Source organism: Bos taurus, chromosome 23 (genome assembly GCF_002263795.3).
Source record: "Bos taurus isolate L1 Dominette 01449 registration number 42190680 breed Hereford chromosome 23, ARS-UCD2.0, whole genome shotgun sequence".
Lineage (NCBI taxonomy): Eukaryota > Metazoa > Chordata > Mammalia > Artiodactyla > Bovidae > Bos > Bos taurus.
This window is the reverse complement of record NC_037350.1, coordinates 25,942,437-25,970,038: the sequence shown is the minus strand read 5'-3', so window position 1 is coordinate 25,970,038 and position 27,602 is coordinate 25,942,437. Positions and strand designations below refer to the sequence as shown.

The window sequence follows — 27,602 nt, the reverse complement described above, 5'->3', positions numbered from 1 at the left end:
ATTTACCTCTCCATCCCTTCCCTTCCGCACAATACTGTGACCATGCCTTTAACTTTAGAATGGTTTGGCCTGTGAGTGGGAAAAATATATAAAGTTAGAAGGAAAATCAAGCTAGAAGCAAGAGAAGGAAAAAAAGAAAAAAAGATAGAAAATAAAGAAGTGATGGAAAGAAAGGTAGGTAGTTTAGGAAATGAAGATGGAAAGAAAGAATAATAGACAAACTGGAAGGAATGAGGGGAGGAGGAAGGAAGGGAGAAACATGAAGAACAGACGTGAAAGGATAAAGAACTAAAAGAGTAAGACAAAGACGGAAACAGTAAAGAAAGGAGTAGTAAGGGGATGGAGAGAAAGGAAGGAAAGCTTTAGAAATATCCATCAAAATTACTTTTTTTTTCATCTCAAGGAAAAGATATCATCAATTAAAAAATAAAATGAGTTAATTCATTTTTACAGACTCTCTTCCATTCATGCTTCTATGGTGAGCACATACAAGGGTATATTATGCCTGACTCTTTTGGGAAGGAGGTTTAGAGAAGAGTTAGGTATTTGATTATCTGTGGAATTCTATCCAGTGAATGAACTTCTGAGTTACTTACCATTCTTAAATTGAGCTTTCCTCTCATCTGAAAGGAGATGTACATGTAAGACAGGGACTCTCAAAGAGATGAAGAAGACAAAGAAAAAAAAATATGCTTTTTACTGAGGGGTTTATCTTAATTATTACTATTATTAGTCAAGCCATTGCTCTCTTCTGAAATTGTTTTTTATGAATAAAACATTGAATCACATGATTTTAAGTGTTAAATCAAGGCAAGCAGATAAATTATTCCTAGCATGATAGCTGCAATATGTACAGGCAGTAGGGGAATGCAAAAGACACACGAAATAAGGAGTTAAGGGGGAAGAATAAAGGAAAGCAAGGGGTTACCAGCAGAGGACAATCTTGCAAATATTTGACTACTAGAATACAATTACCAATTTCATTTTGCAATTTTCCTGAAAAACAAGAGTGAAAAATGCATTTTAATGTTCCAGTGTAACAAACACCTAAAGTTGCTTGGAAGGACGACACTAGATGACTTAAATTAGCTCATTAAAGTTTAAAAAACCCTCAGTTTTCTCCAACACTTGTTTCAAAAAAGAAAGAAAATAAGAAAACATATTACATGTTAATATAGATAAATAAGTTTACAGTTAAAATTCAAGAGGGAAATTATCCAATTCCTCCATGAACTATTCTTTTAGTCATGATAATCATCACATGCAATGCTGTCATGCTATAAATCATCTGTGCAATGGAAACTACAATTTATTCAATGTTTCCAATGACAAATATTTGCTAAGTGCTTTATGTAATTAATTAATACTAGAAAACTAATTGTGAAATAGTGCTCCTCTGTTCACAAAAGAAAAATCTGAGAATCAAAGGGGTAAGTAGCATGAAGAAATTTCTGTTGGTTAATGGACAGATCAATAATTTGAAATCAGCTCTGTTTAAATGCGAAGTGAAGACGCTGTATCCCTATGTCTCCCTGTCCCTATCCCTTTTGTATCCTTATAAACCTCCACTCCTGGTCCAGCCTGCTGAGTCTTCAATCACAAGACAGAGAACAGTGGCATTCTCTAAAAGGAAGAATTTATTGTACTTTTTCAACAGGGTCCTGCATAGAAGAGGTTTTGAATTTTTATTAGAATCAGATCAAGGGCATAGTAAGCACCACGAGAGTTTTTTCAAATATACTCTCATTAGAATTTCATTCATTTCAGAGGCATGAGAAGGAGTTACTGTTAGCATCATGGAGACAATCAAAATATAACAATACATCAGATAAAGAGAACAGTGAATAGGAAAAGTGAGTTAGCTGATGAAAGCAGAACAAACAGAAACAGGTAATAGAAGTTAGTAATACAGTAAGAATGAATAAAATTCACAAAAGAGAAAATTATACATAGGAAGTAGGAGGATTGAAAAAGAGAAGATGTAAGAAAAATCACTATAGATCATATCTTATAAATTGTTATTAAAGTTTACCATTTTCTATCCTGAGTTGATCTGAAAAAATAAAAAGTAATATATAAATCACCACAATATTGTAAAATAATTAGCCTCCAATGAAAATAATTAATTAATTAAAAAAGAATTCTTATTAAAGAGCTAATAGGAAGATCATATTTTGTAAAGAGTCATTGAAGTTTACCATTTTCCTTCCTAAGTTGATCTGAAAAAAATAAAAATAATCATATAAGAATTTTTAAGAAACAGCCAATAAGAAGATTATATTTTGTAAAGAGTCATTAAAGTTTACCATCTTCTTTCCTAGGTTGATCTGAAAAAAACAAAAAAGTAACATAAGAATTCTTATGAAACATTTAACAGAAAGATCATGTTTTGTAAATAATCATTAAAGTTTACCAAGTTCTTTCCTAAGTTGATCTGAAAAGTAAGAAGTAATATAAAAATCACTAAGAAATGGAAGCAAACACAAAAACCTTCCAAAATCTCTTCACCTGTTTTATATATAATAGATTACCCACTTTAGAGTGAAGAAACATATTTATTTTCTAGGTGGTGTTCTGTAAAATATACAGGGGTCACATTGCTCTTTACCAAATGATGAAGTAGAAAAATAAATTTTAATTTATTATGACTGAACTTAAAATCCCACAAAATGATTTCCCAAAGCCCTTTTAATGATATGGTAACAATACTGTTATCATCACCATCATCATCACCGTTACGACAATTGACTTTTACTGAAGTACTTTCCCGGTACTAGACTCTATGATACTTGTTTTAGAGGTAGCATTACATTTGGTCATCAGAAGTGCTCCAGATAAGTAATTACACATATGCAGAGCGGTAAAGTGAAGTTAGAGCAAAGATACATTACTTGCTGAATTCCCCACAGTTGCTTATTTCAGAGTCAGAGCTTTATCCAACATTTGTCTGACATCATAAATAACTATTTTACCCAATACAAATATCTGTTCTGTTTTCTGTATTATCTCTGGGCATTTCAGCATCATTTTTAAAAGCAGTCTTTCATCTTCTTGTTGAAGAGTATGTCAAATGATGGATGAGATTTAGTAATGAATTCACTTTTAAAAGTAATGCCATTTAAAAGAAAACTGGACATCCTCCATCCCTGAAAATAGCTTTTTTAAAAGGTGAAACTCTCCCTAGGATTATAAGAGGTAGAGCTAGCCATTATTTTTAAAACTATCTAAGTAACATTTAAGAAAATTTTTTCTTTAGAGAAATTCCCTTTTCATAAAAGTGAAGTACTAGTTATCTTTTGTTACTTTGATGACCAAGTTCTTAGATTATTAAAACTATATGGCAGAAAAATTCATACTGGAAAAGAATCATAAATCTTGTTTCCATATACACCCTATTTTCAACTCCACAATGCACTTTAATTCTTCATTACCTTTGACATTGATATGTCAAGAAATTGTTAAAGGTTTTTATGGGATTTGGACTTCCTCTTCTGTTTTATGATCCTATTTACTACATACAAATAATATCTATTTTCCATAAAATTTTGTGTGTGTGTGTTATTTTTTATTTTTATTTTTTTAATTTTATTTTATTTTTAAACTTTACATAATTGTATTAGTTTTGCCAAATATCAAAATGAATCCGCCACAGGTATACACGTGTTTTGTCTGCATATTTCTATAAAATTTAATACTGTTTTGGTCCCTCTCTATTTGTTATCGTTTGCTTTGACTTTCATTGTAATATGAGTGAGTGGAAGTCTCTCAGTCGCGTCCAACTCTTTGTGACCCCATGGCCTATACAGTCCATGTAATTCTCCAGGCCAGAATACTGGAGTCAGTAGCCTTTCCCTTCTCCAGGGGATCTTCCCAATCCAGGGATTGAACCCAGGTCTCCAGCAGTGCAGGTGGATTCTTTACCAGCTGAGCCATAAGAGAAGCCCAAGAATACTGGAGTGGGTAACCTATCCCTTCTCCAGGGCATCTTCCCCACCTAGGAATCGAACTGGGGTCTCCTGCATTGCAGGTGAATTCTTTACCAACTGAGCTATCAGGGAAGCCCCTCATTGTAATATAATTCTTCTAATAACAGGTCTCTCTGATAAAAAGATATAAGCATATAAAAACTGTTAGTTATTCTTAACCAACCTACTCCAATGATCCATAATTGAACCTAATATGTGTCAAAACAGAAAAAATGGGATGTGCACTTGCCTGTGTATTTTATTATTAGACAAAGAGACTTTCAGTAAAAGAATGAAGCCTTAGATAAAGTAGCACCCTCAAATACCATGCAGTACTATGTAATATTGTGTGATACATAGCAAGACTATGTAAAGAGTTTGTCAGACACTCAAAAAGTTAAACACTTCATATTTCCTATTTCAACCACAGTAGTGAAAATCAAATTAGTCATTTAACATAAAAACCTCCAACTATTAATTCTTTTATTTACTATATTTTATTATTAACTCTTTTATTTACTATATTATATTTTACTACATTCATATTATGTACTCCAAATGAAACAAATCTTAATGCCAAGTGCTTAAAACCATAAAAAAAAGAAAACATAAAGTTACATTATCATAACCTTGGGTTTGAGAATGAATTCTTAGAAATGATACCAATGCAAAAGGAACACAAGAAAGAACAACAGATAAATTGGAGTTGATTTTTTAAAACTTTGAAAACTTCTGTTCATCAAAAGATTGAATAGTGAAGAGACAAGGTATAGAATGGGAGAAAATATTTGCAAATTACATATTTTAAGGGCCTAGGATCAAATATATATATAAAGAAAATAAAGTTCTGACTGCTCAGTGATTGGAAAAAAAAAAAAAAGAATCCAGTTTTAAAATGAGCGAAGGTCTTTTAAAAAAAAATGAGCAAAGGTCTTGAATAGACATTTCTCCAAGGAAGATGTACAGTTGACTAACTAGCATATGAAAAGATACTCAATTTCTTTTGTCCACTGGTAGATGCAAATCAAAACCCTAATGAGATACCACTTTCCAGGCACTACTATGACTATAATTTTCAAAAATAAAAAGTAACAAGTGTTATTGAGATAGAAGACACACTGGAACTCTAATACATCGCTGATTGTAATGTAAAATGGTGCCATCTTTATAGGAAACAGTTTGGCAGATTTTCAATAAACTAAACAAAGTATGCCATATGACCCAGTAATTGCTAAGTATACACCCCTACAACTGAAAACAGGCATTTAAAGAAAAATGTAGCAATCGAAAGCAATACCATTCACAATAATCAAACAAGCATAAAAAGGCCAAACGTCCATGAACAATTTATGGATAAACAAAATGTGGTATACCTAGACAATGAACTTGGCCTTAAAAAGGAATGAAGTACTGACACATGCAACAACATAAATGAACTTCAAAAACTTTATGCAAGTGAACAAAGGCAAAAACAAAAAATGTGGCAGAGAGTATAATTCCACGCATATGGGATCAGGGACAGAAGGCAGACCAGTGGCTGCCAAGACTAAGAAGTGGGGGAATGAGAAGTGACTTCTTAATGAGTTTGAAGTGTACTTTTAGGGTGATAAAATTATTTTGGAACTAGATGGAAGTGATAGTTACTCAGTATCATGAATGTATCAAACACCACTGAATTGCACACTTCAGTGGTTAACTTGACATTAGGTGAATTTTACCTCAATAAAAGTAAAAAATACATCAATAGAAGCAATCCAAAAATTAAATAACAGAAGGTCAAATCAATTCATTTTCTCACGGACAAAGCCGTTGGTTCTAACAGTGCAAAAATACTCATAGATAGAGTTGCTGTCATGGAGAAGGGAATGGCACCCCACTCCAGTACTCTTGCCTGGAAAATCCCATGGATGGAGGAGCCTGGTAGGCTGCAGTCCACGGCGTCGCTAAGAGTCGGACACGACTGAGCAACTTCACTTTCACTTTTCCCTTTCATGCATTGGAGAAGGAAATGGCAACCCACTCCAGTGTTCTTGCCTGGAGAATCCCAGAGACAGAGGAGCCTGGTAGGAGGCCGTCTATGGGGTTGCACAGAGTCGGACAGGACTGAAGCGACTTAGCAGCAGCAGCAGCAGCCTAGCATTATACTGCAAATTCACAGATAATGGTCAGCAGCAATAACATTGCTAAATCAAATTTTTATTCACAAATAAAATTACAGAGAAATGAATAGTAATTCTTTTATGGACAAAATTCCATTTTACATAATGCCAATGTACCAAGAACATAGCTTTTATATAAATCAGGTCTGACTTTTCTTCAATTATTTATTTTCCATTTGGGAGGAGATAAATTGTCCTTTTACTTCTTTCTCTTAATAAAAGATTAGATAAGCTCATTTATTTCCAATAAATTTATACAACTTACAAATGAATTAAGAATTAGAATCAATTAGGTTATTAGTCAAATCTTTGTACATGGATGAAGGTAACATACCTTTTTCTTTCTTCATGTTTTCTAAAAAAAAGGGGGGATGGAGTTTTTAATTTTCAGAATAAAAACAGATAAAGACAAACTCTTCACCTTATTTCTATCCACCAAATCCTTCCCTTGCTCTTTATTAATCCCTCTGGGGTCATTTCCTTTAAGCTTGCACAAATTCCTTTAGAGTTTCTCATTAAACAGATTCTAATACTATATTGATTGCTTTAGTTTATTGTTAGGAATTTTAAAAGATATTTGGTGAAATTTTGCATCCTATTTTGTGCCAATATCCATTTTTCTGTTGTGATGACTATATTAACTTAAATTGAGTTTTTAAAAATTTTGTCTTGATTTGATTTAAGATTTTATCTTGATTTTATTTAAAGTCAGTGTGTTAGTTTTTAGAATAAAATATTTTCATGGGATGTCATTCAATAATATTCATTGATTTCTACTGCTAAGTATCTAGGCTGAAAAAAAAAATCTGTGTTTTTCCTTGAGTATTTCTGCATATTCAGAAGTTTTGAATTTGTATAATATTGCATATTTTATTTTCTAAGGAGTTGCTTTTTTTTTTTTCCTAAAAGCAACTTTAAAAATTGTGAAAACCCTGTGGTAAAATTTTCTTAACATTACCCTGCAAATCTTGATTGAGAATATAGGATTTTTTCTTTACATATTATAATGCAATCCTCCACCGGATTTAGGAATCTACTCTCTAATATAAGAAAAATAATTCCTATATATGACCATGAAGATTTCAACAAGGACTTCCCTGGTGTTCCAGAAGTTAAGAATCCATCTGCCAATGCTGGGGACAAGGATTTGATCCCTGATCCTGGAAGATCCCTCATGCCACAGAACAACTAAGCCTATGCACCACAACTACTGAATCAGTGCTTAGAGCTCATGTGCTGGAACTATTTTAGAGCCCACATGCTGTAATCCATCTGCCTAGAGCCTGTACTCTATGGTGAGAAAAGCCACTGCAATGAGAAGCTTGTACACCACAATAAACAGTAGCCCCTACTCATCCCAACTAGAGAAAGCTGGTGTACAGCATCGAAGACCTAGCACAGCAAAAGGAAAAAAAAAATTAAATAAATAAAATTTTCAACAAAATTATATCAGTGGTAGTCAATTCATAATATTTTTGCAGATATATCTGATAATGAAAAAAAATCATCATTAAAATATTTCCTAATAGATACTAGAGCTCAAATATGACTCTTTACAGCTTCAAGCAGGTATTTCTAATGATAACAATCAAAACAACTCTGGAGAGAAACTGAGAGACTGAAAGAATCTACTCTCAATGAAAAGTTATCAAAATAGTTGACAAAAGTCAACTATTTATTTATTCTGTTAATTTAAAAGAAATGTTTTCAGAAACTTTGTAGTTTGGATGAATAGTACACTTGATGAATTGCAATTTGTCAAAATCATTCTTAAATAGTGTTGTCCAGAACTAAATGAATGAGTTCCCATCAAAGGTACACAGTGGAGTGAGACTATTCCTGCTCTTGCCTCCAGTTCAGCTTTTATAAAGGAAAGTTCAGATTCTGCTCATCTCTATTATCATCACCATTCGGAAGCCATGTCAAAGTCTGTCAGATAGTGGACAGTTCCCTTAAGATATCATGACTTTAATTATTTAAGTATGTAGTAACTTACCATTTTTGTGATATTCCCTCCAGGATACTCCAATAATAAAGAACGTCACTAAGAGGTAGAGTAGTTGAATTGCAGGGAAAGTGTCTATGTCATTTACTCTGGGGGGAAATTCTGGAAAAGGTACACCAGAGAATTTTCTTATTAGTGTCCAGACCAATCCTATTGTTTAATTCCACACTTCAATTCCACACTTCAAGTAACCTGTAAGTCTATGACCAAGTTTAAACCTTCATAGATAGACTTGGAGTGGAATGGATAGCAGCAACCACTCAGTAAACAATGTGGAATTGAATATCTCAGGGTAGGCCAAGGGTTGGCAAGATGCTTCTCCCATGGGTTGTAAAGGATTGCTGAGTGTGGACCCTTCACAATAAATGAGGGACTCTCTGTCAAATTCTTGATATGCCCTCATCATTTTCCTATATCCTATGAAGTTTAACATGATCTAGGTCAGGCATTGTCTGACAATGGCCTACAGGCCAAATCAAATCTGACATATATTTTTGGAAGATATGTGATGTCTGAGTGAATTTCACATTGCTACATCAATGGAAAAATAAATAGTATTTGTGACACAAAATTAAAAACTCAAATTTTGTTGTCATTCCATTGAACTCAGCTACGCTTATTCATATACATGTGGTTTATAACTGTTTTTTTTCACTATAATAACAGATGAATAGTTTCATCAAGACTGAAATACAGTGACAGTTATAACTCCCTATTATTTTAAGTGGCTGGACTGTCACAGCATTGCAAAATTTTACTTTATATCTTTGCTTTATTGCCAGGTAATACTAAACATGTCAAAACATGTAAAAGGTGGGGGAGTAGAATTTGAATAAAACATTTTGAGATACATTAGGGTATGCATTGTCTTATTACTGAATTACATGTATTTATTATGCAACAATACTGTAGCTTTGTTAAAAGATAGCAATATGCACTGGCATTGCCAGACTAGCACTCATTACAATATTTTCAAATTATGGTAAAGCAACCATAAGAAAAATTATAAAATTAAAAATTAAATATCTCATTATAGAAAAGATCTGTTTCATGAAAATATAAAATGAAAATAAGGCTGCACCAAAGAAAGTTTTATAACTCATTTCTTAGTCAAGTAAGAGATGCCATTAACCAACAGTGCTGCTGCTGATAAGTCACATCAGTCGTGTCTGACTCTGTGCGACCCCATAGACAGCAGCCCACCAGGCTTCCCGTCCCGGGGTTCTCCAGGCAAGAACACTGGAGTGGGTTGCCATTTCCTTCTCCAATTAATGAAAGTGAAAGTGAAATCGTTCAGTCGTGTCTGACTCTTCGAGACCCCATGGACTGTAGCCTACCAGGCTCCTCCATCCCTGGGATTTCCCAGGCAAGAGAACTGGAGTGGGTTGCCATTGCCTTCTCTGTAACCAATGGAAGTGAGATTAATTTTGTTTGATTGAAGAAGCTAAAGAAATGTGTCCAGACTGAGAAAATAAACTCAAATCTATTAGTGCTTTGGTGAGCACATTTTTTCAAGTAGTTGAAGATATTAGAAAAATATCATGAGTCAATTAAGAAACCAGGGGACTATCTAGTTCTGGGAAATAATGGAATAGACACCTTTCCCTATGCCGCTAATAATTGAAGCCCCAAGCACTACATATATATAACAAATACAAAGAGACTCTAAAAGATGTCAGCAATGACATATATTGTGACTCTCTCTACCTCCATCTTTTTTTTTTTTTTTTTTCTCTCCTAATGTATCCTTGAATGGACGCTGGAGAAACCAATAATCCAGAAATGCCAATGGGTAAAGACAAAGCTTCTCAGATGCTGGTGGTGCTGGTGAAAGTCACTCAGTCATGTCTGACTCTTTGCGACCCCAAGAACTACACAGTCTACGGAATTCTCCAGCCCAGAATACTGGAGTGGGTAGCCTTTCCCTTCTCCACGGGATCTTCCCAACCCAGGGATTGAACCCAGGTATCCAACATTCCAGGTGGGATTCTTTACCAGCTGAACCACCAGGGAAGCCCAAATGACTCCTTGGTAAAGAATCTGCCGCCAGTGCAGGAGACACAGGAAACACACGTTGGATTCCTGGGTCAGGAAGATCCCCTGGAGGAGGAAATGAAAGCCCACTCCAGTATTCTTGCCTGGAAAATCCCGTGGACACAAGAGCATGGTGGGCAACAGTCCATGGGGTGGCAGAGAGTCAGACACGACTGAGTACACACACGCATGCTAAGACAAAGTAACCCCCAAGAAAAGCTTGCTCTTTGTGGTCACAGGACCAGGAATGGACAACCTAATGAGATGAAAACTTGTAAGTGATAACTTCCTGACTCCAGCCAAACACCACAGAGAAAACCATAATCCCACTCCTGCTATTCAGCAAAGACTGAGTAGCCTAGTGATTCACCTAAACTCAGTTAACAATGTGCCCCATCCTGTCCTGGCTGGTGTCACTGAGGGCAAAGTGGAGAGCTGGAACTTTCATTCCCACTCAGCAGCAGTGAGGTCAGTGCCCCTGCCCTGCCACAGAGTCGGTGGAGATACACAGAAAATAGTAATGAGGTGCCCTCACTCTACCAGGTGAGGTACTGTCAGCAGAGGACCAAAGGGGAACCTGAGCTTTCAGCCCTACCCAGCAGCAACAAAATGCCTCTCTCCTTCGACAGTGTTAAATAATGCTAAGTGGGAAACCGCTGCTTCCACCTTCACTTAGCAACATGAGATGATATCTTCATTTTCCCATACATGCGGTACCATTTGAGGCTTGATATAATAGATGATGTAATAAAATACACAGCCTGATAATATAAGACCCAAGATGTCCAGGATACAATAGAAAATCACACTTCATACCTGGGAGAACCAAGAAAATATCATCTTAAATGAAAAAAAGGCAATACATACTAACATCACAATGACAAAGATACTTGTCTAGGATTTTATGTGGTAATCATAAAAATAAGTAATTACAAACTCACTTTTGACAAATGAAAAAATATAGTCTTCATAAACAAATAGAAGATACAAAGGATAAAATAGAAATTTATGAAATAGAAAATACAATATTCAAAATAAAATAATCACTGAAGGTTTAACAGAGAATGGAGATGATAGAAGAATTAGTCAGTGAACTTGAAGATAGTACTATGCTAATTATCCAAACTGAACAATGAAGAGAAAATAGACTGAAATAAACAACAAAATCTCAATAACAAAAGATCTAATGTACATGTCATTGGGGTCCCAGGAGACTAGAAAGACTGTGAAGCTGAAAAAGTATTTGAAGAAATAATGACTAAAAATGTCCCAAATTTGACAAAAGACATTAACCTATATACTCAATAAGCTGAGCAAACCACAAATAAGATAAAACTAAACAAATCCATGCCAAGATACATCATAACCCAACTTCAGAAAAGTAAAGAGAAAAAAACTTTAGGAGTTTTTTTAGGAGTTAAAGGGAAATAGGCCAGTGGCGGCAGCCAGGAGGAGCAACCCCACGTCCAAAGAGTGGTGGCTGCATGGGCGCAGGAGGGCCTAGAGGAGCTATCCCACATTGAAGGTCAGGTAGGCGGCGGTGAGGAGATACCCCTCGTCCAAGGTAAGGAGCAGCAGCTGCACTTTGCTGGAGCAGCTGTGAAGAGATACCCCATGCCCAAGGTAAGAGAAACCCAAGTAAGACAGTTGGTGTTGCAAGAGGGCATCAGAGGGCAGACACACTGAAACCATACTCACAGAAAACTAGTCAGTCTAATCACACTAGGACCACAGCCTTGTCTAACTCAATGAAACTAAGCCATGCCCGTGGGGCAACCCAAGACGGGCGGGTCATGGTGGAGAGATCTGACAGAATGTGGTCCACTGGAGAAGGGAATGGCAAACCACTTCAGTATTCTTGCCTTGAGAACCCCATGAACAGTATGAAAAGGCAAAATGATAGGATACTGAAAGAGGAACTCCCCAGGTCAGTAGGTGCCTAATATGCTACTGGAGATCAGCAGAGAAATAACTCCAGAAAGAATGAAGGGATGGAGCCAAAGCAAAAACAATCCCCAGCTGTGGATGTGGCTGGCGATAGAAGCAAGGTCCAGTGCTGTAAAGAGCAATATTGCATAGGAACCTGGAATGTCAGGTCCATGAATCAAGGCAAAGTGGAAGTGGTCAAACAAGAAATGGCAAGAGTGAATGTCGACATTCTAGGAATCAGCGAACTCAAATGGACTGGAATGGGTGAATTTAACTCAGCTGACCATTATATCTACTACTGCAGGCAGGAATCCCTGAGAAGAAATGGAGTAGCCATCATGGTCAACAAAACAGTCTGTAATGCAGTACTTGGATGCAATCTCAAAGACGACAGAATGATCTCTGTTCATTTCCAAGGCAAACCATTCAATATCAAAGTAATCCAAGTCTATGCCCCAACCAGTAATGCTGAAGAAGCTGGTGTTGAATGGTTCTATGAAGACCTACAAGACCTTTTAGAACTAACACCCAAAAAAGATGTCCTTTTCATTATAGGGGACTGGAATGCAAAAGTAGGAAGTCAAGAAACACCTGGAGTAACATGCAAATTTGGCCTTGGAATACAGAATGAAGCAGGGCAAAGACTAATAGAGTTTTGCCAAGAAAATGCACCAGTCATAACAAACACCCTCTTCCAACAACACAAGAGAAGACTCTACACATGGACATCACCAGATGGTCAACACCTAAATCAGATTGATTATGTTCTTTGCAGCCAAAGATGGAGAAGCTCTATACAGTCAACAAAAAGAAGACTGGGAGCTGACTGTGGCTCAGATCATGAACTCCTTATTACCAAATTCAGACTTAAAATGAAGAAAGTAGGGAAAACCACTAGACCATTCAGGTATGACCTAAATCAAATCCCTTATGATTATACAGTGGAAGTGAGAAATAGATTTAAGGGCCTAGATCTGATAGACAGAGTGCCTGATGAACTATGGAATGAGGTTTGTAACATTGTACAGGAGACAGGGATCAAGACCATCCCCATGGAAAAGAAATGCAGAAAAGCAAAATGGCTGTTTGGGGAGGCCTTACAAATAGCTGTGAAAAGAAGAGAAGCGAAAAGCAGAGGAGAAAAGGAAAGATATAATCATCTGAATGCAGAGTTCCAAAGAATAGCAAGGAGAGATAAGAAAGCCTTCCTCTGAGATCAGTGCAAAGAAATAGAGGAAAATTAGAGATAGAGAAATAGAGAATGGGAAAGACTAGAGATCTCTTCAAGAAAATTAGAGATACCAAGGGAACATTTCATGCAAAGATGGGCTCGATAAAGGACAGAAATGGTATGGACCTAACAGAAGCAGAAGATATTAAGAAGAGGTGGCAAGAATACACAGAAGAACTGTACAAAAAAGATCTTCACAACCCAGATAATCATGATGGTGTGATCACTGACTGCTGGGAGCCAGCATGAGGAATTCCGCCCGTGGCAAAGGTCATGAGGAAGGAGGCTCGACATACGCAAAGGCAGGATCGAGCCTCAGGAGTCCCCTTGGAAATTCTCTAGCATCTACCCCCAAGACCAGAGCCTGCCTACTTTACTACTTTGTGCTCTCACCTCTGACTTTACAGGGAGCTGTCCCCCACCACCTCTTTCAGAGAAGGAGTTAACTTAGAGCTCCAGTTAATAATAATTCCTGGGCGTGATAGGAGTGTTTCAACCTACAAACTCCTCTGAAGCTTCTCTAGCCTGCCTGACCACATGTCTGGCCACATGTGATTGTTCACAGCCTCCCAACCATGAGAGGCACGAGATGCTTTAAACCTTCTAAAAACAGGTTCTTTAGAGAAGTTAGAAAACTATTAGTATAGTATAGTGGGCTGATTAGAAATTGTATTGGTGAAGGGTTTTTCATTTGTTGAGCCAATGTTTGCTGCTAAGTCTCCACATCCCCTGCCCTTATACACATTAATGAATATATAGAAGAAATAAGTATTAACCTTTGATATTAATCACGTTAGACCTTGGGTTAAGTAAATTCTTCCCTTAATTAAAACCCACTACACCCTCACCCTATAGAAATGTAACTTTATCTGGTACCTTCGGAAGGTGGCGTCTGTTTTAAAAATAATCACCCCTGGAGAAATAAGTGTTCTGGTTGACTGACTGCTGTCACAAGGAGAGGGTCATAAATTGTCAGCAGGCCCCCTGGCAAAAATTAGAAGCCCAGGCAAAATTAGTAAGCTTGGCGGGCCTCTGTGCTCTAGATGGAAACTCAGCCAGAGGTTGAGAGAGAGAATGACATGAGGAGACCAGTATATATATTGTCACCCTACTTATTTAACTTATATGCAGAGTACATCATGAGAAACGCTGGACTGGAAGAAACACAAGCTGGAATCAAGATTGCCGGGAAAAATATCAATAACCTCAGATATGCAGATGACACCACCCTTATGGCAGAAAGTGAAGAGGAACTAAAAAGCCTCTTGATGAAAGTGAAAGTGGAGATTGAAAAAGTTGGCTTAAAGCTCAACATTCAGAAAACGAAAATCATGGCATCCAGTCCCATCACTTCATGGGAAATAGATGGGGAAACAGTGGAAACAGTGTCAGACTTTATTTTGGGGGGCTCCAAAATCACTGCAGATGGTGATTGCAGCCATGAAATTGAAAGATGCTTACTCCTTGGAAGAAAAGTTATGACCAACCTAGATAGTATATTGAAAAGCAGAGACATTACTTTTCCAACAAAGGTCCGTCTAGTCAAGGCTATGGTTTTTCCTGTGGTCATGTATGGATGTGAGAGTTGGACTGTGACGAAGGCTGAGTGCTGAAGAATTGCTGCTTTTGAACTGTGGTGTTGGAGAAGACTCTTGAGAGTCCCTTGGACTGCAAGGAGATCCAACCAGTCCATTCTGAAGGAGGTCAGTCCTGGGATTTCTTTGGAAGCAATGATGCTAAAGCTGAAACTCCAATACTTTGGCCACCTCATGCAAAGAGTTGACTCATTGGAAAAGACCCTGATGCTGGGATGGATTGGGGACAGGAGAAGAAGGGGACGACAGAGGATGAGATGGCTGGATGGCATCACTGACTCGATGGACGTGAGTCTGAGTGAATTCCGGGAGTTGGTGATGGACAGGGAGGCCTGGTGTGCTGTGATTCATGGGGTCGCAAAGAGTCGGACACAACTGAGTGACTGAACTGAACTGAAAGGCATTTTCAGATTAAGGTAAGCTAAGAGAATTTCTTGCCAGCAGACCTGTCCTAAAAAAATAGCTAAATAAACGTCTTGAAATTGAAAGGGAATGATAAAATAAGAAGTCTTGGAACATCAGTAAGGAAGACAGAACAGGGAAGGAGTACAAACATGGACAAATATGATAGGTTTTTCTTTTTTTTTTTTTTTTTTGAGTTTTCTAAAATATATTTGATGGTTGAAGCAAAAGTTATAACATTATGGATGTGAAGGTTGGACTGTAAAGAAAGTTAAGTGCTGAAGAACTGATGCTTTTGAACTGTGATGATGGAGAAGACTCTTGAGGGTCCCTTGGACTGCAAGGAAATCAAACACAGAATATTCACTGGAAGGACTTTTATTGAAGCTGAAGCACCTACTTTGACCACCTGATGCCAAGAGCTGACTCTAGAAAAGACCCTGAGACTGGGAAAAGTTGAAGGCAGGAGAAGGGGATGACAGAGAATGAGATGGTTGGATGGCATCACAGATTCAATGGACATGAGTTTGAGCAAATTTCGGGAGATAGTGAAGGACAGGGAGGCATGGGGTTCTTCAGTCCAGGGGGTCTCAAAGAGTGAGCAACTAAAGAACAATAGCAACAAAGTTTCAAGCATCTATTCAAAGTAGTGAAATGTCAGCACCAGTAGTCTGTGATAAAGTATCCATACAGCATACTCTCAGACTATTCTCCTATTTGTCTACTCAGAGAACCCTTAATTTTTGCTTTCATTGTGATGTAAGCTACACACTCAGCCTCCTAATATTTTTTCAGAATCTGGTGACCCATCTGGACCTTCTTTTTCACAACCATTTCTCTTTTTTCCTTTTTCCTATTCGACTCTCACTTTGACTCTTTAACCATCCATGCTATCATGAAGCTACCTTCCCACCTAAGACCCCATGTCACATTCCAGCTCAGTGTGAACTGGTCATCTTTTAGGCCTTGTTTCCTGCTTTGTGTGCGGCCTCAGACACACCCAGGAGTCCTAAGCCTTGCATATGGTACAGAGGATCATATTCTTGGTGCTGCAAGGAGGGAGTGTGATTACATTAAATACAACAAGCAATTATTCTCTTCCCCTTTTGAAAGTAAGCAAATAAATGTGTACATAAGTCACTGTATCACCCACAAGAGCAGAATAAAATGCTATTGCGTTTTCTAGGTAGTTGTGTAAGAAATCCCATTTTCTACGTATTCTTTTATTTTGAAAAATGTCATTTTATATGTGTGTGTGTGTGTGTGTGTGTAATATATGTATATGGAATATTCAGTTCAGTTCAGTTGCTCAGTCACGTCTGACTCTTTGTGATCCCATGAATTGCAGCATGCCAGGCCTCCCTGTCCATCACCAACTCCCGGAGTTCACCAAAACTCACGTGCATCCAGTTGGTGATGCCATCCAGCCATCTCATCCTCTGTCATCCCCTTCTCCTCCTGCCCCCAATCCCTCTATGGAATATTATTCAACCACAAAAAATTAAATTCTGCCATTTACAACAAAATGGATGGATCTGGATGGTATGAAGCTTGATTAAATAAGTCAGACAGAGAAATAAAAATACTGTATATTTTCTATTATATGTGGAATCTGGAAAACAAAACAAATAAACCAATACAACAAAAGAGAAACTGACACAGAAACAGAGAATAGCTAGTGGTTACAAGGAGAAAGAAAGTTGGGGGAAGAGGACAGATAGGGGAAGAGGATTAAGAGGTGTAAACTGCTAGATATAAATAAATAATATACTAGAATGTAATGTGCAGCACAGAGTATGTAGCAACATTATGTAATAATTTAAATGGAGTGTTAATACACAAAAACATCAAATCAATATGTTGCATACATGAAACTATAAATCAACTATACTTCAATAAGAAACAGTAAAAATGATACACTTAAATATTCCAGTTATGAGTGCTTCACTTAAACATTTAAAACATCTAACTGCAAACTAACAGCGGTTAGCAGATAATTTACTTAAAGATATAAATTTGGCTAAGAATCCAACAGAATTTTGTATAAATAGTAAAATCTTTTCCAATTGATTTCCTAGAAACTTAAATTTGAGTACATAACAGTACTTTACAACAATATATAAAAGATAAAATCTGAAATTTTATTTGGTGAGGCAAGTCACTATGTAAGACAGAATCACATCCAAGAGAATCAAATTTTATGACAAAAAGCAAGAATCTGAGAAATGAGCAATAAACAGGGAAAATCCTTTTTCATCTTTGAATCTGATCTTTACTGTGGAAGCCCACATGAAAAAACATTCATTCTTTTTTTATATACAGTTTTAAAGGAGGGGGGCAACATAAGAGTGGTATGGGTGTGGGAGGTACAAACTATTGCGTGTAAGACAGGCTACAAGGACGCACTCAACAACACAGGGAACCCAGTCAATGTTTTGTAATTACTGTAAATGGAGCATAACCTTTAAAAGTATGTGAAAAAGCTCATTCATTTAAATGTAAATTCTAAGTGTAAATTTTTTCAGAAAATGCATTTGAAGTTAATAATATAGTCTTATATGTCATTCAGATTATTTAATTGCTGTTTTTTTAAATGAATATCTAAGTAATTGATATAAATTTCAAGAATTCTTAGAATTTAAGTCTGAGATGTAGCCATCTCTACTTAATGAAATGTCGTTTTACAGTTTCATTATGTGTAATGATGTATTTTACACAAAAAGAAGTATAAAATATTCTTACTTCTTTTCGTTTATATTAGTATTCTTCTTGCTAGAGGTCCACTAATTTCCTACCTATTCTCTCAGCCAAATGCCTGAGAAATGCCTGAGAGAACTGATTTTATCTACTTAATTGCTATTGGTACCATGTGAGCAGAAAGTTTGGTCCAGCTCTCCTTCTAGGTAAATGGTCATACCATCTACTGGTATTTTAGCTCCTTCATCCTATCTTCTTCCTCAAAAAGTGACCAGATCACCTGCCATTGTCTTATCTATCATGTATAATCATACTTCTTCTCCTAGCATTATCGGAGAAGGCAATGGCACCCCACTCCAGCACTCTTGCCTGGAAAATCACGATGGAGGAGCCTGCTGGGCTACAGTCCATGGGGTCGCTAAGAGTCGTACACGACTGAGCGAGTTCACTCTCACTTTTCCCTTTCATGCATTGGAGAAGGAAATGGCAACCCACTCCAGTGTTCTTGACTGGAGAATCCCAGGGACGGGGGAGCCTGGTGGGCTGCCATCTATGGGGTCGCACAGAGTCGGACAGGACTGAAGCAACTTAGCAGCAGCAGCAGCAGCCTAGCATTATACTGCAAATTCACAGATAATGGTCAGCAGCAATAACATTGCTAAATCAAATTTTTATTTTTCAACCAATGTTCTTCAGTTTTCTACAGCATGGATATTATCTACCGTTCCATTCATTTTTTAATATAAATTGATGTGTCTTTCTAAAACATTATTTCCTACATCTATTCCTATCCATAGGACTATCATTCTCTGTCACTTCTTTGTCCTCATATTTTTCCACTACTGAGTATTGCTTTGAAAGCAAGCAAATTATTATGTATATTAACTACATGCATAAAATCATAATCAGTAAAGCAATGAGAAAAATTGTGTTCAATTTCAAAAGTGACATATAATCATCATTGAGGAAGTCAATGTAACAAACTACATTATCTTTCCTATTATATATGCATATTTTAGACTCTAAACAGATTAATCAATAATAGCAAAAATGTGTATGTGATAATATGGTCTTCTACATAAGGAAACACTGGAGAAACCTACCTGTACATATCAACCATTCTAATGAAAAAAATAGCTACAACAAAAAGGTCTTCACTACATATTGCAAAGCAGTTCAATGTGTAAAGTTAACATCAAAGTAGCCCAATGCCATATTCTTGCATAAAACAATTTTAGAGCATTATATAAATCTTATGTTACAATAATTTGAATAATACCCCACTGATGGCCAGAAAAACTTTTTCCATACTCTATCTGTTCATGAGTTGTCCTCACTTATTTTTCCAAACAGATGGTTGCTTACTCACCTACAGTGGCATTATACATCAATTTTTTCAGGACTTACTATATATCAGAATATTAGCCACCACAAGTTGGATCTCTACTCCACTCCTAAATATTTCTAATTAGTGCACATTAAAACATATTCACCATGGATATTAAAATTCATGAATATAAAAATATTAAAATAATATCTTGGAATTTCACAGCATTGTGTTCCTTAAAAGAAGCCTTTATTTCATCATTACACAGAGTGGCCAGTTTTGAGAGTAAAGTGTGTTAGTTGCTCAGCCACGTCCAATTCTTTGCAACCCCACAAACTGTAGCCTGCCTGCCAGGCCCCTCCATCCATGGAATTCTCCAGGCAAGAATACTGCAGTGGGTAGCCATTCCCTTAGAGTAGCTTCCTGACCCAGGGTTTGAACCCAGGTCTCCTGCATTGCAAGCAGATTCCTTACTGTCTGAACCATGAGGGAAGCCAGTATGAGAGTATTTGTTTTCAGTTCTATGAGGTAATTTTTTATGACTTTAGAATGCAAATATCACACATTAATTGCTAATTGCTGATTATATTTTTGAAATAAGTGATGTTCTAATGACATACAGAAAAGAATGTATGGAAGTCAGATTGACCAGACCTGAAGGAGTGGAAATCCAAATCTCACGCCTTGTACCCTGAGGTCTGCTCTGTCTTTTACAAGACAAGTGCTTTTGTTAGAAGCACTAGCTAGACATACAGGCTCTCTCTCTCTCTCTAACACATGCAAACACAAAAGGACAAACAATATCAGCAGTATCAAAAAATAAAACTCACCTTTATGATTTCCATTCGTCATAGGTGATTTTCTATAGTGATCTATTGGATAAGTCACCATCTTAAGAAGAAAGATGTTTCACGTCAGTCACTTGTGGCCCAGAGAAAGTCTAAGCTTGGTCCTGAGTTGTGTTGGCAGGATTTTGAAATATCTTTGTGTCCCTTCTACAAACACAGAGGGAGAAGAGATTATATGACCCAAGGCAATATCCCCGGGTCAGAGAGAAGTTTCAGTCATATGAATGAGGTTTCTGGTTCTTGAGTGCTGCAGGTGCAGCATGGAATTAACCAGAAGCAGGAAAGGAGACCCTGTACTCTGAACCTTATATGATCATAAAACAATACTTCAGAAGCAGTTATTCATTTGAATATATCCACAAACAGCATATACACAGAAACTCAATTGATAAATCTCAGATTAGATTTCTTTTTTAATTTTTCTCGTCATGCAAGTCAACCATAGAGTATCTAGTGCTGAAACAAGAAGAACTTTTATGTTCACTTGATCATTTACGTAGACCAATTATAGGCCAATTAAACTAAACCAGACTTGTTACTGCTTAACAGTCCTGCCCAGGTCCTATCTCAGACTAATCAAATAGAAATTTCTTAGAGGTGGAAAGAAGGAAGAGAAGATAGAACTATGAATCAGTAATTTAAAATATATTCTCAAGTGACTACACTGTGCCCTAGTGCTCCCGTGCTCAGTTGTGTCCCACTCTTGCATGCCCCCGTGGACTGCAGCCTGCCAGGCTCCTCTGGCCATGGGATTTTCCAGAGAAGAATACTGAAGTGGGTTGCCATTTCCTCCTCTGGGATCTTCCCAGCCCAGGGATTAAATCCTGATCTCTAGCATTGCAGGTGGATTCTTTGCCTCTGAACCATCAAGGAAGCTGATTATACTGTACAGTCCAGAATTAAGAAATGCAATCTTAGGCTGGCTGACTTCTCCACGCCTCCTACCCCTTATCTGTCAGCTCCTGTTAAGCACTCAAATCAAGGTGAGGTGGAAGGGAGTGTATTGTTCAAGGATCTTCTTATCAAACCAGCCACTTTTTATCAAAAGAAGTATTTTGAACTCTGTTCTTCAGTTAATGTATAATTAGTCTTTCAGTAAAGGTAGGGCTTAGTACTTTGCCCTAAGCCCACACAGGACATTATATTTTGAATCCATTTGTAAAACTTGCAGTTTGGACCTCAAAGCCCTGTTAACTAAAAAATTTATTTACAATGAAAAGTTGAGACTTACGTTCTTTTTTAATTAATTTCTTTCTTTTAATTGGAAGCTAATTACTTTACAATATTGTATTGGTTTTTGCCATACATTGACATGAAAATAGCCATGAGTGTACTTGTGTCCCCCATCCTGAACCTCCATCCCATCTCCCTTCCCATCTCATCCCTCAGCGTTGTCCCAGTGCACCGGCTTCAAGTGCCCTGTTTCATGCATTGAACTTGGACTGACGATCTATTTCACATATGGTAATATACATGTTTCAATGATATTCTCTCAAATCATCCTATCCTCACCTTGTCCTACAGGGTCCAAAAGTCTGTTCTTTATATCTGTGTCTCTTTTGCTGTCTCACATATAGGGTCATCTTTACCATCTTTCTGAATTCCATATATGTGTGTTAATATACTGTATTGATGTTTCTCTTCCTGACTTACTTCACTCTGTATAATAGGCTCCAGTTTCATCCACCTCATTAGAACTGATTCTAATGTGTTCTTTGTAATAGCTGAATAATATTCCATTGTGCATATGTACCACAGCTTTCTTACCCATTCATCTGCCGATGGACATCTAGGTTGCTTCCATGTCCTAGCTATTGTGAACAGTGCCGCCATGAACATTGGGGTGCACGTGCCTCTTTCCTTGAGTATATGCCCAGCAGTGGGATTTCTGGGTCATATGGCAGTTCTGTTTCCAGTTTTTTAAGGAATCGCCACACTATTCTTCATAGTGGATATACTAGTTTGCATTCAAACCAACAGTGTAAGAGCATTCCCTTTTCCCTGCACTCTCTCCAGCATTCATTGTAGATTTTTTGATAGCAGCCACTCTGACTGGTGGGAGATGGTACCTCACTGTGCTTTTGATTTGAATTTCTCTGATAATGAGTGATGTTGAGCATCTTTTCATGTGTTTGTTAGCCATCTGCATGTCTTCTTTGGAGAAATGTCTGTTTAGTTTAGGTCTTTGGCCCATTTTTTGATTGGGTCATGAATTTTTCTGGAATTGAGCTGCAGAAGCTGCGTGTATATTTTTGAGATTAATTCTTTGTCAGTCGCTTCATCTGCTATTACTTTCTCCCATTCTGAAGGCTGTCTTTTCACATTGCTTATAGTTTCCTTTGTTGTGCAAAAGCATTTAAGTTTAATTAGATCCCATTTGTTTATTTTTGCTTTTATTTCCATTACTCTGGGAGGTGGGTCATAGAGGATCCTGCTGGGATATATTCCAGAGAGTGTTTTGCCTATGTTTTTGTCTAGGAGTTTTATAGCTTCTGGTCTTACATTTAGATCTTTAATCAATTTTGAGTTTATTTTTGTGTGTGGTGTTAAAAAGTGTTCTAGGTTCATTCTTTTATAGGTGGTTGACCAGTTTCCCCAGCCCCACTTGTTAAAGAGGTTATCTTTTCTCCATTGTATATTCTTGCCTCCTTTGTCAAAGATAAGGTGTCCATAGGAGCATGAATTTATCTCTGGGCTTTCTATTTTGTTCCGTTGATCTATTTTTCGGTCTTTGTGCTAGTACCATACTGTCTTGATGACTGTAGCTTTATAATATAGTCTGAAGTCAGGCATGTTGATTCTCCAGTTCCATTCTTCTTTCTCAAGATGACCCAGCAATCCCACTGCTGGGCATACACACCGAGGAAACCAGAATTCAAAGAGACACATGTACCCCAGTGTTCATTGCAGCACGGTTTACAATAGCCAGGACATGGAAGCAACCTAGATGTCCATCGGCAGATGAATGGATAAGGAAGCTGTGGTACGTATACACAATGGAATATTACTCAGCTATTAAAAAGAATGCAATAGGTGGATGAAATTGGAGCCTATTATACAGAGTGAAGTAAGTCAGAAAGAAAAACACCAATACAGTATATTAATGCATATATATGGAGTTTAGAAAGATGGCAATAATGACCCTATATGCGAGACAGCAAGAGACACAGATGTAAAGAACAGACTTTTGGACTCTGTGGGAGAAGGTAAGGATGGGATGATTTGAGAGAATAACATTGAAACATGTATATCATCGTATGTGAAATAGGTTGCCAGTCCAGGTTCAATGCATGAGACAGAGTGCTCAGGGCTGGTGCACTGGATGACCCTGAGGGATGGGATGCGGAGGGATGTGGGAGGGGGTGTTCAGGATGGGGGACACATGTGCACCCATGGCTGATTCATGTCAATGTATGGCAAAACCAATACAATATTGTAAAGTAACTAGCCTCCAATTAAAATAAAATAATTAATTAAAAAAAAAACAAAAACAAAAAAGAATTTGCTTGCAATGCAAGAGCTGTAGGAAACAGGGGTTAAATCCCAGGGTTGGGAAGATCTCCTTGAAAATAAAATGACAATCCACTCAGTATTCTCGCAGGTAATCCCATGGACAAAGGAGCCTGTTAGGCTACACTCCATAAGTCCCAAAGATTCAAACACCACTGAGCGACTGAGCTCATAGGCATGGCATTTCTGCAGCTCCTACTTTTGCTTTTTCTGTTAACGTGAATTTTAACACAAGTAAGAGTTTTCAACAAATCATAGTCTCAATCTTAGAGACAGCATTGTTTTCTCTGATTCTTCTTCCTCTTTTGCTTTTCCTCTCTTCCTCCTCTTCCTCATCTTCTCATTATTATTCCTTTCTTGTCTTTCTTCTCTCCTGGTTGTTCATGCTTCTCTATGGAGACCACCATTACCTAACAGACTTCTATGTTTTCTTTTTCTTCTTTTTTATTTTCTCTGCCTTTCTCTTCTCTGTCTTTTCTCTGAATTTATGTGTTACTTTTTCTTTCACAGACTGTAATGTGGCTTTATTAGAGTTTCTAAAAAAAAAAAAAAGATACTCAGTTTGATATATAACATTTTTTTCAAAGACCATGTCATTCATTTCTTTTTATCTTTGTATAATCACTTAAAAGGTAAAATGCATTCCTAACTATAATATTGCTTTAGAAGAAAAGGAAATTAAATATTTATAGTAAGCTCTCTGTGACTCTCTTCAGAAATAATTTTCAAATTATTTAAAGAAATGGAAATTTTTATTTTCAAACATTGTGTAAGAAATCTTGTGATGCCTAAGCAAAGGCAGACAAGTAACTTGAATCCTATGATGATCCATCAGATGTTCAAGCTGGATTTAGAAAAGGCAGAGGAATGAGAGATCAAATTGCCAATATCCAATGGATCATGGAAAAAGCAAGAAAGTTCCAGAAAAAAACATCTATTTCTGCTTTATTGACTATGCCAAAGCCTTTGACTGTGTGGATCACAACAAACTGTGGAAAATTCTGAAAGAGATGGGAATACCAGACCACCTGACTTGCTTCTTGAGAAACCTGTATGCAGGTCAGGAAGCAACAGTTAGAACTCGACATGGAACAACAGACTGGTTCCAAATAGGAAAGGGGGTATGTCGAGGCTGTATACTGTCACCCTGCTTATTTAACTTCTATGCAGAGTACATCATGAGAAACACTGGGCTGGAAGAAGTACAAGCTGGAATCAAGATTGCCGGGAAAAATATCAATAACCTCAGATATGCAGATGACACCACCCTTATGGCAGAAAGTGAAGAGGAACTAAAAAGTCTCTTGATGAAAGTGAAAGAGGAAAGTGAAAAAGTTGGCTTAAAGCTCAACATTCAGAAGACTAAGATCATGGCATCTGGTTCCATCACTTCATGGGAAATAGATGGGAAACAGTGGAAACAGTGTCAGACTTTATTTTTTTGGGCTCCAAAATCACTGCAGATGGTGATTGCAGCCATGAAATTAAAAGACTCTTACTCCTTGGAAGGAAAGTTATGACCAACCTAGATAGTATATTGAAAAGCAGAGACATTCCTTTGCCAACAAAGGTCTGTCTAGTCAAGGCTATGGTTTTTCCAGTGGTCATGTATGGATGTGAGAGTTGGACTGTGAAGAAAGCTGAGTGCTGAAGAATTGATGCTTTTGAACTGTGGTGTTGGAGAAGACTCTTGAGAGTCCCTTGGACTGCAAGGAGATCCAACCAGTCCATCCTAAAGGAGATCAGTCCTGGGTGTTCTTTGGAAGGACTGATGCTAAAGCTGAAACTCCAATACTTTGGCCACCTCATGCGAAAAGTTGACTCATTGGGAAAGACCCTGATGCTGGGAGGGATTGGGGACAGGAAGACAAGGGGACGACAGCAGATGAGATGGCTGGATGGCATCACCAACTCGATGTCATGAGTTTGGATGAACTCTGGGAGTTGGTGATTGACAGGGAGGCCTGTCATGCTGAAAGTCATGAGGTCACAAAGAGTCAGACAGGACTGAGCGACTGAACTGAACTGAACTGATGATGATCCTGGTATTCTGCCTTGAGGCACTGTTTGGACTCCATTGGAGGGAGGAGGGAGGAGAGTTCAGGATGGGGAACACATGTATGCCTGTGGCGGATTCATTTCAATATATGGCAGAACCAATACAATATTGTAAAGTTTAAAAATAAAATAAAAATTTTTTTAAAAAGGAAAATAAATAAATAAATAAAAAGGAGCGAGATAAAGAGAATCTTGTGGCATTCTTCAGGTGAAGTCAATAAGATAAATTTCTGTGAGTAAAATATGAGTTGCTCTGGAATTCAGTTATACAAATTCTAGCTGGAATTTCTATGACTGAATATTGTGAGAAGTAAGCTTTTTAAAGAAATAATTCCAAATACCCTAGAAATTCCAAATAATTCCAAGTATGCTTAGATTTCTTCCTTGACTCATTGCTGAGTTTAAGCAATGTAAGTATGCATGAAACTAAAGAAGTGAGGTAAATAATAGCAAAGGATCTATAATATTTATAGGACTTCTATAGGATTGGAGACATTCAAATTTAGAACAGCTGGAGTGAAGAGTTTTCATTGAATATGTGCACTGAGAAAACACCAAATATGGGCAAATCTAGTGGTAAGACAAAATAGATCATTTATTAAGGGCTACTCTAATCTTGCTTTGACAAGTGTAAAACTAATCTTAAAAGAATCAAGCCAATCCTTTAGTAACCTAACTCTGTGTTAGACAAATTCAATACTCAATAAAACATAACACAGGCTCCAGCAGTCAATGAACTAATGTTTAAAATATCCACATCCTACAGAAAATTACTAGGTAGATGGAGGATAAAAATACAATACATAACTAGGAGAGAAATATTCAAAATAAAAAGACCTAGATTGGCAGAGATCAGGAATTAAGACATGGTTTAAAGACTGTATTTTTGTATTATAAATATATTCATTAATTTTAAAAACATAAAAGATTATGAGAAAAAGAATACAAAGTACAAAAAGGAGACAAGTAGAATTCTCAAGAATAAAAAATACAGGAGGGGAGGAGCTAAGATGGCGGAGCAGTAGGAAGGGAGAACACTTTCTCCTGCACAAATTCATCAAAAGAACATTTAAACGCTGAGTAAATTCCACAAAACAGCTTCTGAAGGCCGGCAGAGGACATCAGGCACCCAGAAAAGCAACCCAAGTCTTCGAAAGGAGGTGGGAAAAAATATAAAAGACAAAAAAAGAGACAAAAGAGGGAGGGACGGAGTTCCATCCCGGGAAGGGAGTCATAAAAAGAGAGAAGTTTCCAAACACCAGGAAACCTTCTCACTGCCGAATCTGTGCAGAGCCTTGAAAGCACAGAGGGCAACATAACAGGGAGGAAAAATAAATAAACAATTAAAACCCGCAGCCCTACGATAACTCCCCTGCAGAGAAGCAGCGCAGATGCCTGCACACGCCACTAGCAAGTCGGGGCTGGGCAGGGAGGTGCGGCGGGGGCTGCATCGCTTAGAGTAAGGATCTGGCCTGAATACCCCGAGCGCTATCTGAGTGAACTAATTTGGGCTAGCAAACCAGACTGTGGGATATCTACCACGCGAAAAGCCAGCCCTAACCTAAGACACCACCAGGCCTGCACACAGAACAAGTACTGAACAGAGATAGCCGGCTGCAGACCATCCCCTTCCAGTGACAGGCAGCCAGAGCCAAAAGGGGGCAATCGCAGCCCCAGAGAGACATTATCTATAAAATTGCAAGCAGGCTTCTTTGCTAACTAAGACTTCTTGGGAGTCTGGATGGTCAACATCCGCCTGAGAAGGTGCGCTGGTTGTACACCTAGATAACTGAGCGGTGGAGAGGGGATAAGTCGCAGCAATCGCGCTCGCCAAACACCTCA

The 27,602-nt window shown here is 37.5% G+C and overlaps 1 protein-coding gene across 7 annotated transcripts in view; it reads right to left on the bottom strand.

Moving 5' to 3' along the window:
* Window positions 1–27,602, bottom strand: part of LOC783151 (butyrophilin subfamily 1 member A1) — a 53,484-nt gene that overhangs the window by 5,340 nt on the left and 20,542 nt on the right. Inside the window, exons 2-10 of one of the 7 annotated variants that reach the window (XM_059880596.1) lie at window positions 24,113–24,238; window positions 20,175–20,339; window positions 8,121–8,231; window positions 6,459–6,479; window positions 2,307–2,327; window positions 2,199–2,219; window positions 2,033–2,053; window positions 976–996; window positions 597–623 (exon numbers count right to left, since the gene is read on the bottom strand). In XM_059880596.1, the coding sequence (XP_059736579.1) occupies window positions 597–623; window positions 976–996; window positions 2,033–2,053; window positions 2,199–2,219; window positions 2,307–2,327; window positions 6,459–6,479; window positions 8,121–8,231; window positions 20,175–20,235 (304 nt within the window). In that variant the 5' untranslated portion in view covers window positions 20,236–20,339; window positions 24,113–24,238. The other 6 variants (XM_059880597.1, XM_024983889.2, XM_024983888.2 and 3 more) reach the window with 6 other exon arrangements.